Source organism: Heterocephalus glaber, unplaced genomic scaffold (genome assembly GCF_053883595.1).
Source record: "Heterocephalus glaber isolate CG9 unplaced genomic scaffold, H.glaber_assembly_v1.0 deba00001600, whole genome shotgun sequence".
NCBI classification, from domain to species: Eukaryota; Metazoa; Chordata; class Mammalia; order Rodentia; family Bathyergidae; genus Heterocephalus; species Heterocephalus glaber.
Window position 1 is genome coordinate 4,041,447 of NW_028258372.1, and position 14,890 is coordinate 4,056,336.

At 33.2% G+C, this 14,890-nt stretch overlaps 1 protein-coding gene across 7 annotated transcripts in view; it reads right to left on the bottom strand.

Moving 5' to 3' along the window:
- Cep170 (centrosomal protein 170) overlaps positions 1 to 14,890 on the bottom strand; it is a 116,673-nt gene that overhangs the window by 61,979 nt on the left and 39,804 nt on the right. For 6 of the 7 annotated variants that reach the window (XM_087194048.1, XM_087194046.1, XM_087194045.1 and 3 more), the window contains exons 5-8: positions 6,569 to 6,624; positions 6,316 to 6,478; positions 5,244 to 5,378; positions 639 to 1,112 (exon numbers count right to left, since the gene is read on the bottom strand). In XM_087194048.1, coding sequence (XP_087050174.1) covers positions 639 to 1,112; positions 5,244 to 5,378; positions 6,316 to 6,478; positions 6,569 to 6,624 — 828 coding nt within the window. Of the gene's footprint in view, positions 1 to 638; positions 1,113 to 5,243; positions 5,379 to 6,315; positions 6,479 to 6,568; positions 6,628 to 14,890 lie in introns of all 7 variants that reach the window. The other variant, XM_004853519.4, reaches the window with a different exon arrangement.

Genomic DNA, 14,890 nt, shown 5'->3' on the forward strand with positions numbered 1-14,890 from the left:
ATGCTAATAAAGCAGATATATTTACTACTTCACAAATGAACATTTAACTGTGCCTGTCTTAAAATACTAATATTAAATTTTTAAATTAGTTTAGTAAATACCTAGTAAATATTTCTAACCTAGAAGTATTTGTTTTATAAATATCCACTGAGAACAGTTTGAAGCACCCCATCAGCAATGTGACTATATTATTCAAGTTAAACTTTTGGCCCATACCAAATGGTTTACAATTTATTTCCAAATCTAGATACTGATATTCACTGGAAGTATCATAATAGAGAATAAATTATATTTAGCTTTCCTTAAATCAAGAAAATGATGGGAATTGTCTTCTAAGTAATTCTACTAGTGAACTGAATAAATTTTCTATTTCCACAGGCAAAAGAAACATATTTAGTGGTATAAATAAAAATTCACCAAACCAATGTGGCTTTGTCACAAAGATGAACAAAAAAGGCTATTTGAATGATTAAGGTGGACATGGGCTACATAGTTTGCTTTGGAGCTTTGAAATGAAATTTAAGTTTTGAAAAAGCAGCTGTTTTCTACCATATAATTTTTAGAGAGTAGTTTGGTAACCGAAGTCAGAATTTTTTTATTATACAATAGGAAGTTCTGAAATGATCAATTCACTTTACCTTTTAACCTTTTCAAGTATACTGGAACATCACTTTTAATACTTTTGGAATCTTCTTCTGTTCTTTCCCATACCATTTGAGGAGGGTTGTTTTGTGCTAGCCAGTCAGCTACTTTGTTTTCTGGTGCCATCATTCCTGTCTGAATTCCAGGCAAGTCTTGAGTTCCTGGCGAAGACTTCTTTGACTTGTGGCGTTGATCAGAAGTAAATTTTGTCACATGGTCTCTAATAGTTACCTTCCCTGGGGTACTGTCATCAAATTCAATGGTAAATGAAGCATGCCCTGCACCTGTATGGGAACTTGGTGTGTCTTTTGTTGGAATTTCATGAATAGTGCTCTCTGTTATTTGTGATGGTGGCTGAAATTCTTTTGTAGGGATTTCAAAGTAACTTGGTTCCCTACAAAAAGGAAAAAGTACTTCTTCATTTGCAGCTGCAGACTGTTCCTCAACTTGCTTGGCATCTATGCTGCACCCTAATGAGAAAAATAAGAAAGAATTCAAACTATTTGGCAGCATCTAGGATTTGAGGAAGATCAGCAAATGACCACTGTATTACTCTGCAAGATCAGAAAGGGAGATCATAGTCTGGATGAAAAACAACAGCATTTAAATCTTAGAAAAAAAGGTTACTGAGAAGAAAGAATCTTGACTATAAACAGGCCATTCAATTACCATCAGGAGATGCAAGGTGAGTAGTAGCAATGGCAAAAGCTAACAAAGCAGTTAAGAGATGGACCTTGCATGGGTAGGTCCAATAATTTTTTCAACATAGATCAAGAAATCATCAAGGTGCAAAAGGACAAACTAAATAATGTAGACAGAGATACATACATATATATATATATATATATATATATATATAATATAGTATAAGAGTGACAGAAAAAGCATGAGTTTCCCTCAGAATGATATAACTGAAATGTACCTGAAATGTCTATGAACAAATATAGAGCTCCAATGGAGAACTGATCCTCAAAATGAGGATAAAAACATGAAGTAAATATGTAAGCAATGTTTTAGAAGTAATGATTCCACTTAGCATTCCTTATTATTATATTTAGAGACACTACTTTTATAATAACAAAAATATGTGATACTTGGAAGAAGACAGATACATTTTCATAAAGACTAAAAGAGTGGTTAAAGATGTGCAATGGTTTACAGCATGAAAATCCAACCACTAACATGAAAGAAATCACGTAAAAATAGTTATTGCCCTCCAGTAACACTGAAAGAAAATTAGTTTGCATTTCTCTGTAGCAGAATGCATACAAGTGTCAAAAATACTTGGAGGAAAGCTGAATTGTAAGCCTCAGATTAATAACAGGATTCAGAAAGAGCAAGCATCTCTGGGACACTATCAGTATTCTTCAGATGTCTCAGAACCCAATATAAAAGTATGAAAATAGATGCCTTTATGAATAAATGCATAAAGGTATGTAAATAAAAATGGTAACTAAGACATTTTAAGTATATGTTATTAGTACAAATCCAAAAAATAGAGATTAAACTGCCTTACTGAGGAAGTAAAACAACCACATCTACTCACAAAATGGTTTATTTATTAAGAATGAATTCAAACAAAATATATTTCCCAGAGGCTCAAAAATTCAGTTTTTAAATAGATTGATAGAAAAATCATTTACAGACAATTTATCAGGAAGAAAAACAATACTGTACAGGAAACCTAAATTGATTCCAATCATTCTTATATTAAGTATTTGGTCTTTTGAAATAGCTTTTCAAATTATATCCTGGAGTGATTCATCAGGTGCCATCACTGATTTCTTTAAAGTACTCTTAATATGAAATAAACACAAACCAATCTATTTTTAGTTTATAGAAGAATGGGACAGTAATATCCATGCAATCAAATGTGAGGGGGAAGGTTATAGAAGTCAGGAAGTTCCATTTCTAAAACCATCATCATCATCATCATCATCATCATCATCATTCATCATCTATGCAGAGGACAGTAATTTTCAACATAAATATTATTCTTTTCAAAATCTACTCAGTTTTGCTTACTACCAAATGAAAGAATAATACTGGCAAAATTCTACATTGTCAGAGTAATTACAAAGATAAGATGCAAAACAATCCAGAGCAGACAAATGGTCTCAAAAACACAGTACCCCAGTATCATTCATTTTATAGAGTGGTCTTACACACTTGAAAAGCTCCTGAGGACACCACAGTAAACTACTATAGTTTGAAAACAGATGCTCATGATAACCCTGAGACAAAGAAATAATTCAAATTTTACTCAGCCTTCTCTGTCTAAGAAGGTGATGATATGGGTAACGCATGTACTAGAAATTTAGGAAGTAGTTAAAACTTTTTTAAAAAACCTTTCAGGAAAAATTATGAGAAAAGAAAAAAAATGGAAGTGAAGTCTATGTAAATAGGGAAGGGTGGAGGGGGTGAAGGGCGCACAGGTAATGGGGAAAAAATAAGAACCAAGATACATCATGTACAGGTACAAGCACCCAATGATAAATGTAAGCGTACTGTATACCTGAAATGCACCAATAAAAGAATTTAAGAAAAAAAAAAACAAAAAACCTTTCAGTTGTAAAAGTAGAGTTCAATCATCTGGAAAATTTATTATGTGAAGGGAGATACACTTCCCTGAAGATGATAAAAACACATTAAGTGGTCCTACTAGAAAAATTATGAGAAGTCTTCTAAATTAGGATAAAAAAATAGAAGTTTTCTTCACTCAGGACACTGAAAAAACACATTCTGGAATTTGCTTTCATTTCTCTTCAAAACTTATTTTACTTATATCAAATTAAACTATGTATTATATAGTAAATATTTGTTTATACTAATACTTTATTGGTCTTAATTACTAGATTTCAAAAATTATTTAATAACTGATTATGCTAGAATTAATTCCATATATCTAAATCAGAAGAGCAATTCTGTGATATATGCTTGTGTTTTTTAAGGTATTTTATGACTCTATGACCTTTCAGAGATACTTCTAATACAAATAAGCTAGAATAAATGTTCCTTCATTCTTCTATAATAAAGTAAATATAATATTCAACTACTTCAAGATGACAAAGACTAATTATCATGGCTCAATCTGCTTAAAGATGTCTACAGATATCCAGTCAGCTTCAAGGTGAACAAGAACGATGTCAGGATAATCTCGCATGACCTGCCAAGGAGTGATAAGCAGGTGACCACCTCTGGAACCCATGAGAGGCCAATGAGAAGAAAGATGTTTTAAGAACTTTTGGGAAAGTTCTTTCAAATTCCGGGAGGTCCTCTGGAAAAACTGCTCTTTTCTGCTGGATGTGATCAAAGTAACATGTAACCTGAGTGCTGCGATTAGCCAGCCAGTAAGTGTGAGGGGAAGCTCTCGGTACAAACCCACTGCGGACAGCAAGACTGAGCAATCGTGAGACGAGCTAGTTAAATGCTGCTTACACGATGTGGCAATTAACAACCCTGACACGGTCAACTATGTGAGCCACTGAATTTCCTTCTTGTTTAGTGTCAGGAAGCAGTTCTGTTATTTACTTCTGAAGGCATGATAAATAATATAAAATAATGGTTTGGGCGTGAAGAAAACTGTTGGTGAAAGAAAGAAGAAAGCTGTGTAGAAATTTATTCAAAAAGTTGACAAATTCACTTTGGGGCACCATAAGGTCACGTTGACAAGGCCAGCTTTCTTTACTTCTATTGTGGTATAACTAGAGCACATCTAAAGAAACAGTGTTTTTATTTCCCATCTAAGAAAACTGTTGCATTTATCTTGTAGAACTAGGATCGAAAGCAGAAAATTGAGAATTCTGATGAAATTTATCAGACTAAGTCTTCCATCCTAAGCCTTGATCCTGCACTTAATTCCTCCAGTTCTGGGTCCTTATCTGCTGTTATCAATCAAAACTGGCTGCTCCATCCTTCTGTTCCAATGTCATTTCAATACCCTTATGTGACAGACAATTGAGACCTCTATTTATTTCCTGGAAATCTTGATTTTCTGCTTTATGGACACTTAGTTCACTGGTGAACCACTCCATCAACAAAAGAATATGTTCCTTGACTACTAATTTAAGAATCTGATCCACAATAATTTCTTCACTCGGGCTGCTGAACTCAATAATCTTGTTGTTACCATCTTTTAACAAAATGAACACCCTCAAGTTTTAAAGAAGTTGTAACTTCATTTCAAATTTGTGAACAGATGACAAATTGTTCATCTGAAAACATGAATATTGGCTTGTGAACTGAATGAAAACACAAAATTCATTTATACCTATGATTTTGGTCAAATCTATTTTAATAATTATTTTAAAATATTTTAAATGTCCCACTTATATCATTAATTTATGTTGTACATTTTAACAATCTAATAAACTGAAAAAATATGAATAAAAGTACTTTGTATTGAAAATACTTCATGTGAGTCACTAATAATAAAGAAATTTACATTAAAATAAGAAGGCCATAAAAACATCAACTTTTTTTTTAAAAAGCAAGTTACACAATAGGAGATCACCTCTTTTTAGAGTAGACAGATTTTTGCTTAGACTACAAATGCTTCTTAAAATACCCATGTAGTGTCATAGTCATTTAGATATTTTTACCTGATGTTCCAGTTTCATGACTTTTTTCTTCAGGCTTGCCATTTGACTTGAAAGCTCTTTGTTCATCTACTTCATCATCCCCCCACCATGATGGCTGCCCATATAATGGAGTACCACGAGGCATAGCAGAAACATCTAGAAAGAAGTAGGAAAAATCTGTCTAAAGCAGATGAAACAACAACAAAATACACTTTCAAGGAATGCTAGAACTTTCTAGTTGATTAAATGCGAATAAAGTCTAAATAGCTGAAAAGTACTCTACACTAATTAACAGTGTTTGTGCAGGACCTTATACAATGTTGGACCTGACTTAAATGAAAATTTTCACTGGCTAGTATCTAAGTAATGCAACTTGTTATATATATATTTCTAATATTTAATATCAGGTTTTTGCTAAAGCGTTAAGAGTTCTTACTGAACCACTTACAACAAATGACCTTTGACTTGAATATTCAGACAGGCAATGCCCTCAGCAGAACAAGATTGTTGAAACTAGGCAGTAATCAACTGGGGAAGAATGAAACCAGTCTGATCAGAAGGGTCATTAAGACAAATATAAAAGTAGAAACTAAAATAAATTTTGGCATGAGTAGTCATTTTCAATTTTTTTTAAAGCCTAAGGGCATTGGACAGTAACTAAATTTAAACTAGTTATTAACAGAATAGTTTTATTTGAACAAATGTTGTAATGTCTAGCAATTTTAAAAAGTGTTTGCTGAATGAGATTATTTATGCAAAGCATATTTTATAGTTCATAGGTATTATTAAGAGTATTGCTGATGTAGCATTATTAGATTTTTCCTTTTGCTATAATTCAGAAGAAAAATGCAAACAGGAAATAATATATTTCCATAAACTATAATTATATTTTCTTCAAATATTTAACTATATTTATATTTCCTTTAAATATTTACATATATTAAGTACACAAATAATTTTTATATGTAATTATATTTTATAATGCTTTCATTAAGCATTGGCTGCGTTAAAATGCATTCTAAAATCATTAGTAGTCTATTTTTATTTCTACAAAATCAAGGTAAGCATGATGTTGTCAAAGGCACAAACTTACCCATGGCTTTTTCCTCAGATTTCAGTGCTTCTGTAGGTTTATGCTGCACTTCTGTAGCAGCATCTGCTACCTTTGAATCAACACTTTTGGCACTTGCAGATTTTGATAATTCTGATTCTGAAGGTTTTTGGGACAACTGAAGCTGAATGGTAAACTTTTCATGCTACAAAACATTTAAAAATGAAAATGACACATCCACAAATAAAATCAACTGTACTGAATGCTAGATTCGCAAAAAAGGGAAAACCTTTACCTTAAGAGCTTCTTCAGGGACTCTCATTTCTCCTCGTACTACAGTAAAAAGATTTGTATGTAAACAAGGCTAAGGAAGAATATAACTTCAAAATTGTGGCAATCAAGTTTAAAATAGTCATGAAATGTGATTAAGAAATCCAAGTTCAATCCCCAGCACCAAAAAAAAAGAAATCATCCTAATCAGTATAGCAACACAATATAGCAATTATAGCAGAATTACAGTATATCCCTCTTAATGTTAAAATAAATTTACAAATATAAAACTTTTCATTCTTAAATACTAAAATTCATAAAACCTAACAGTATTTCTAACTTTAGCTACTACTAGCCTTTAAGAAGCAATTAACTGGGTGATTAACTGGAGTACAGACATCTTTAATTTTCACAACAATATGAAGTGTGCAATGAAGAATAAGTACCTGGATCAAATTATATTGATGGCTACTCAAAAAATGTAAAAGAATTACATACTAAATTATTACCTAACCGCAAATCCTAAAGGAATTTAATTTCTCAGACTTTCACAAGACTGAAAAAAATGAGGTTCATTTCGCAAGTACAAAAGAAACGCTATAATTAGGATCCATACAACAACTACAACCACCTCTTTTCTCCACGTATTGCAATCAAGATCATATTACATTATCAAACAACTGATCCTACTTAGATTGGAACCAAGTGCTAGATATAATGAATGCTTTCATTATTATGCTAAAAAGAACAATGTCTTTGTATATTTAAAAAGATCTATTCACTGAAGCATAGAGGTCACATTTCTCACGATTAATCCTATAATGAAAGGACCTCTATAACCACGTATGTACTAAATTCTACTCTTCTTTGCCAAGTCAAAGCACTCATCAATCACAGTAAAAAACTGGGAAAGACTTCCCAAGCGTGACGGAAGCAGTAAATTCTTAAATGTATTTTTTTAGTCTATGTTTCCACTTGTTAAAATAAAAACTTGGATTTTTTTTTTTTTTTTTTTACAGTTGTAAAGAGCTTTGAAGAATATACTATTCAATTCCATTATACTTCTTCCTGTTCTATTAAGAACTTGGGATTGAAGAGAAAGAACCAAATTAAGAATCTAGTTATAGAATCCTACTCCAGAGCTTTCCTATGATTTTATATTTTTCTCATAGCTTTGAAATATTAAAAATTGCCTTTCCTGTAATGTACACATGCTGATACATACTTGCTAGTACATATGGAAATGTTTATCTCATAACTAAATTTATTAAATGAAAAAATAAAGTCTAGTAAATTTTTAACTCCCAAGGAATTCATTAACAGCTAGAGATGGCAGTCCTACTTTTCAGTGGAAATGTATGTTTTTTTAAGTTAACAACTATTCTATTTTCTCAATGCGAATCATAATTTTAGCTTGTGATGAGGACTTCCTGGTGCTTCTGGTTTAACTTCTTGGAGTGAAGGTTATTCCTCATTTGTCTGGGGTATCCTCTTAAGACTCGGGCATATTTCAGGTCAGAGAGAACTTCAGGGGCCATTTTTCTTAAGTTCAGATTTTACTTCTAAACTCTTCAGTGTGAAAATAAAGAACTCAACAATCCTCTTGTATAAGTCATGAATTTATCTGAAGATTCAGCTATGTAATTTTGAGGCTGCTAGAACTGCCAAAGCTACCCAGCTTTTTGGATATTCTCATTAGGAATATGAGAATTTTTTTTTTTTTTTTGGTACCTGGGATCAAACTTGGGACCTTGAGCTTGCGAGGCAGGCACCAAAACCACTGAGCTAAATACCCAGCCCAAGAGAAATTTTACTTAACTACAACTCTAATAAGAAAATAATTATGCTAAATTAGATGCCATACTGTAGTAATAAAGCATGTCCTATGAGATGCCAAAGTTAAAAACTGTTAATGGTATAAAACCATCCAAGGGAAAATTTTTATTTGATTAACTTTGTTTTCAGGGAAAAAAATGTCATTTTACTTTTGAACAACTTTCCAACAACTTTTCTTCTATCACTTCGTTCTTTTATTCAATGGCTCACCTTCATTAATCTCAACTGCATTATTTTTAGGTTTGAGAAGTGTCAACTAGTTTTGAAATTTGGAAAGTGTATTTAAGATTTGAGGATAGTGACCACACTAATCAGAAAAATTATGAACTCCTTTGAATGAAAAGATTTTAATTTTTAATTATGCTTGCCTCCCTGCTAATCATTTCAGCAGTCATTATCTAGATTGCTCAGCAAACTGCTACATAGTGTTCCAAGTATACGATATAACAATGTCATTTTATTTTTCCCATTTTCTAGTATTGATTAACCTCATGATTTTGTGAAATATTATGCATAATAGATAACTTCTTGAGGAAAAGATATGAATCTCCATTTTAAGAAAAAAGGTACTAGGCTCTTATGACTCATATGATGGAGGTGATGATAAGCAGAGATCTTGAGATTTCAAGCAATTAAGCAACATCTAAATAATTTCTATCAAGTATGTAAATCACACCATATTTTGGTTTTCCTTCTATCTCAGTAGTAGTTCTTTTTTCTTAGTCTTTTTATTAGTTTCTCACCTCTCCTAATTTTTAATATTAGAATGTACCTTCAATCCTTGGAACCTTATACTTTATTCCCTTATCTCAGGTTCAAAGTTTTAAACATTATTTACACAATGAAAATTCTCAAATTCCTGTTAGCCTACATTTCTCCCCTGGATTCAACTGGTATACGTAATATGTCTAAAATCAACCTCTCAGACTCTACTTCTGGACAAGATGAAATACAGGGAACCAGATTAACTCTCCTACTTGAAACAACCATAAAGTAGGCAAAATGTATGGCTTGCCAGATAATTGGCATCTAGCTACAAAAGACAATGATTCCTGAGAAAATGGGAACAAATTAAGATGAATCTAATCACTGCCCTAACTCCCTACACTGAGTGAGTTTCCAGTTCTCACTGTGAGGGGGAGAACTCTAGGCAGAGCCTGACAGACTTCCTGCATTATAAAGGAAGTGAAGTTAAGGGACTGAGTGCTTTAGAGAAAGCTGCAATGAGAATCCCAGCGACCTTCACAGGATTTCACTCCAGCATTCAGTTGAGCATGGATCAGCATGAGAAAACAACTGCAGGCTGGAGCAAGAACTATCTGAAAGTATTAGAGGTAATGCTACCCATGGCTCACAAAGGGACAGAAATACATTTGTGCCTGCTTCTGGAAAACCTCATGATCCATAAACTACTGGGTAAAGCAGAAATCAACAAACTTTTTCTGTAAAGGGCCAAATATATATATATGGCTTTTCAGGCCACATGATCTGTTTCACCTATTCAACTCTGCTACGGTACAGTATAAAAGCAGCCATAAGAATATGTTCATTAATGAACACAGCTGTGTTTCACAGGCTGCGTATCAGATTTGGTCAATAGGCTTGCTTATCCCTACAGAAGACACAAAAGATCTTGACTCAGAAGTGGAAATAATCAGTCCAAACTAATCTTAGAAGTCTAACAATATTTATGTCTTATTTGTAGTACTGGGGATTGAACTCAGAGCCTTTGCACTGGGCTATAGTCCCAATCTTTTTTTTTTTTAAGACCCTATTGCCCAGGATGAGCTTGAACTTGTGATACTTCTACCTCAGCTTTCCCGAGTGCTGGGATTATGGACTCTCACTACCATGTCCGCCTAAATCTAACAAATTTTAGTAACTTGTGTCTCAGAACAAAGGTCAGAAAATTTACAGCAACACAAGTTTATGTATAGCATTCAACAAGGTGAATTTAAGAATATCAGACATCGATTAAAAAAATCATCATGCATGCATGCTGTATGCAAAAAAAACCTACAACCAACTGAAATCAACCCCAAAATGATATATTGACAAAGATTTAAAAGTCATTATAATCATATCCTATGTCCAAAAGTTAAACAGAAACTTAGAAGATATGAGAAACAAAATCCAAGTTGAACTTCTAGAGATAAAAATTACTTTGTGTGAGATGAAATATATACTGGATGGGTTAATGGCAGATTAGATTGTTATCTAAAGAAGATCAGAGAACCTAAAGACATGGCAACAATAATGCAAATCAAATCACAAAGGAAAAGAATAATTTTAAAAAGATAATGGAGCATCAGTAAGCTGTGAGATGACTTCATGCAGTCTAATACACATTTAATTGGAGTCCTTGAAAGTATAGAGGATAGAAACAAATATTTGAATAACAATGTTTTTCTAAATTTGATTCAAATTATAAAGTCATAGATCCAAGATGCTCAATAAACTCCAAGTACAAGAACCAAGAAGGCATGTCATAATCAAATGGCTCAAAATGAGGAATTAGGGGAAACAACAAAAATAATACAGTGGAGCAAAATCTTAAATGTACTGAAATGTCAACCTAGAATCCTATACCCAGCAAGAATAAGTTTGGGTCACCAAGGTGAAACACTCTTCCAGACATATAGAAGGTGAAAGATCACCTCCAGCAGAGCCACGGTCCAAGAAATGTGGGCTGGGTATCGCAGCACGTGCCTGTCCTCTCAGCACCTCTGGGGCAGGAAGAGCTCAAGTATGAGGACACCCTGGAATACAGGGAGACCCTTTCTCAAACAGCAACAACAACCACTAAAACAGAAATAAATACTGAAGGAAGGCCTTCAGGCAGGTGAAAATATGGATCTGCACAAAGGAAAGAAGAGCACCAAATGGCAGCTCCATACATGGAAGATATGAGTATATACAATATAAGAGTAAAAATATATTTTAAGATCTTTTAAAAAGATAACTGACTTTACTAACAACAATGCAGTATGAGGTTTATGACATATGTAAAAATAAAATGTACGGTAGCATAGCACAGAAGCCAAGTTAGAAGAAAGCATATTACTGTAATTATCCTACACAATATGTGAAATGGTGTATGTCAATTGGAGATATAACTTGTTAAACTAAAGCTGGTACTAAAAAACTTTAAAAGGGAAAGAGGTCATAGCTTATAAGCTAACAAAAGATATAAAATGGAATCATAAAAATATTCAATAATCCAAAAAAAATTTTAGGAGAAATACTGAACATAAAGATGACAAGATAAATAGAAGACAAATGTCAAGATGACAGATTTAAACCTACATCAATGATCACATTAAATGTGAATGGTCTCAATCCCCAAGTAAAGGAAAAAATGATCACACTGGATTAAAAAGAATAAATACATACTGCTTAATTTAAATGTAAAGACATAAACAGGTTAAAAGTAAAATAACAGAAATTAATACATTATGCTAATCAAAAGAAAGTTGGAACAACTATATTAAAAACAAGCAAACCAGGGATGGGGATTTAGCTCAGTGGTTTCACTGCCTGCTGCACAAGTGCAAGGACCCAAGTTCGATCCCCGGTACCAAAAAAAACAACCAAAAAAACTCCCCAAGCACACCAGATTTAAGAGCAAATATTATAAATAATAATAAAGCGGATTATTTCATAATGAAAAAAGTGGTCAATTTAATTCCACACAACAATTTCAAATATATACACACCTCAAAACAGAGCTTCAAGTTCCACAAAGCAAAACTTGTGCAAGGAGAAAAAGGCAAACCCACAATTAGAGCCTGAAATTTTAAGACTTTTCTCTGTACAGAACAGACATCAATAAAATTTGTTGACCTTAACAACACTATCCAGCCAACTGGACCTAATGAGCATTTATACGTTCAACCCCAAAACAGCAGAGTGCACACCCTTTCTAAGTACATATGGAACATTTAATAAGATAGATCAAATTCCAGTCCATAGAACAAGTCTCAATAAATTCAGAAGGATTCAAAACCTAACAAGTATGTTCACTAAACATAACAACTGAATCAGAAGTCAGCAACAAAAAGATCTCTGGAAAACTCAAAAAAAATATTTAGAGATGATATAAAATACTTACTAACCTATGACTCAAAGAGAAAAATCAAAGTATTCAGAACATTAAAGGAGTGCTTAGTGGGAATCTTATTAAATTGAACGCCTGTATTAGAAAAATAAGGTCTAGAATGACCTAAGATTTCGCCTAGAAGAAATAATGGTGCCAGAATACAAACAGAAAAAATACAGAAAACTCAAAAATCATTTTTCCAAGAAAAACGACTTTTCCCATTTTACCCTCAAAGCCTATTCTACCAAAGAATTCTCTGTATCAATTAACGAAGACTTAGTGTTTCCTACTAAGTTCTTAGGCCAAAATCTTGGATTCATCTTTTGACTCTTCTCTTTACCTTACTCTACATACAATCTAATTAGAAAATCTTATTGGCTCTATCTTCAAATACAGAATTCTTTTTCTTACTGCCATCACGTCTACTATAATAGTTCAAACCTCCTTTAAGCACTTGTACTGCTGTAACACAACTGATCTTTCTGCCCTTCCAATCTCCACCCTTAGTCTTCTATGAACAGGAGTAGCCCGAAGATCACCTTAGACATAAGCCATATCAAGTCACTCTTCTGACTAAAAACTCCAAACGGCTTCCTAATTTGCTCAGAATAAAAGTCAAACTCCTTATAATAGCCTATTAGAGCTGATATATTCAGACTACCGAAATATTAATGTTCTTTGTTGACTCCAAATACACTGGCTTTTAAATGCTGTTTCTCAAGTATGCCCAACATGTTTCTACTTCAAGTTTTTTGCCAGTTAACTCTTCCAACTGCTTGAAAAGCAATTTCCAAAATCCGTACAGGCAACTCCTTCCTTTTCTCTACATCTCTGCTCCGTTGCTGGTTTCTCAATGAGGACTTCAGGAATATCCTTTTAAAAATGTTCACTTCCTATATACCAATGCTAGCTCTCTGAGGCCCTCTTTCACATTTTTCCCCATAGGATTTATCACTAATACGCCCACATTTTGTGTGCTCCTCCAATCTCATTATAGTGTAAATTCCAGGAGACCGTAGACTCCTTTATATTCCTAGATCCCTAGACTATGCCTGGCACATAGGAAACATGGTAATAAAGGTGAAATGAATAAACCTGGGATTCCTTATCACCCAGTTTGGGCCACTAGAAGACTGATTAAAACCGTAGTATTTTAGTACCCCTCATGAGTTTGCCATTTTGAAAATTTGGATATTTCACTGAATACATGTCCTTCTAAATCATTTAATTTCTCTATTATGAAAAAAAGACATGGCAAATAAATGGTCCCCAGTTCTAATCTCAATCCATGTTAAAATGTTCATTCTATTAAGGTGACATTTTAATTAGTGAGTTTCTACCAAGGTATAGCAGCTTGTAGACTTATTAAAATTAATTTTAATATGAATAAACCACCAGTTTCTTTAGTATAACTAAAAGAAATGAGTAAAATCAGTTTATATAATTTCATCCTATATAATAAAATTTCTGCTACTGTAATAGGCCAATGTTCATGTATGTAACAGGCTCAGAATCATAAGCAATGAGATGTTATTTTACAATAAAATTAAATGAGGCTTGCTTGGGTATTTGAAAAGTAGTTATTGCTCAAGACTGACTGTATAAATCTAAGAAAGTCATTTGGGACAAAACATTTGTCCCAGCAATTTAAGACATATTAGGAGCTGGTATGTAAGAAAAATCATTTGCTATTAAAGAAATTTCTTTACAATCCATAAAAGTATGGGTTATTTCTTAATAGTTTCTTTTTTTTTGAGATCGGCACTATGGGCTCAAGTGATCCTTGCGACCTAGCCTCCTAAGCGCTGGGACCACAGTTATCACCGTGGCCTGGTTCAAGAGTTTAAAGTTGTTTTCTCATTTTTTAAAATTGTATGTCAGTTCTAAAATTTCCATTCTGTTCCTCTCATATCTTTCATTAAAGTTGACATTTCTCATGTTCTTGATATGATTTTGAGTATTATGAAATTCTTCTTTAAATCTTCTGTTTTATTTAGAAGATAACTATGGTGTAAGAGAAACTATTTGATCTTGCTCCTTGGTTTCTGGCCCGGAGCTCCTAAAACCTCTAACACTGCCTGAGTAGTAGAAGTCTTTTTTGTTATTCATAAGGAGCACCACACCCCATTCTGGTGGTACTGGGGAGTGAACTCAGGACCTTGTATATATTAGGCAAGCAGCCTGTCACTGAGCTACATCCTCAGCCAGGAGTTTCTTTTATCACATCTGAGTTTGAGCTAATGAAGCATCTTAGGATGGAGTCTCCAGAAATCCTCAGTATGGGGCCATTTTCTCATGTTTTCAAACAGCTGATGTCAAATGAATTAAAGCAGGTCTGTAAATACAATATACAGTCTACCTATATTTGTTTTTTGCTAAAACTTATCCTAGTGATGACCCATTCATTCATCA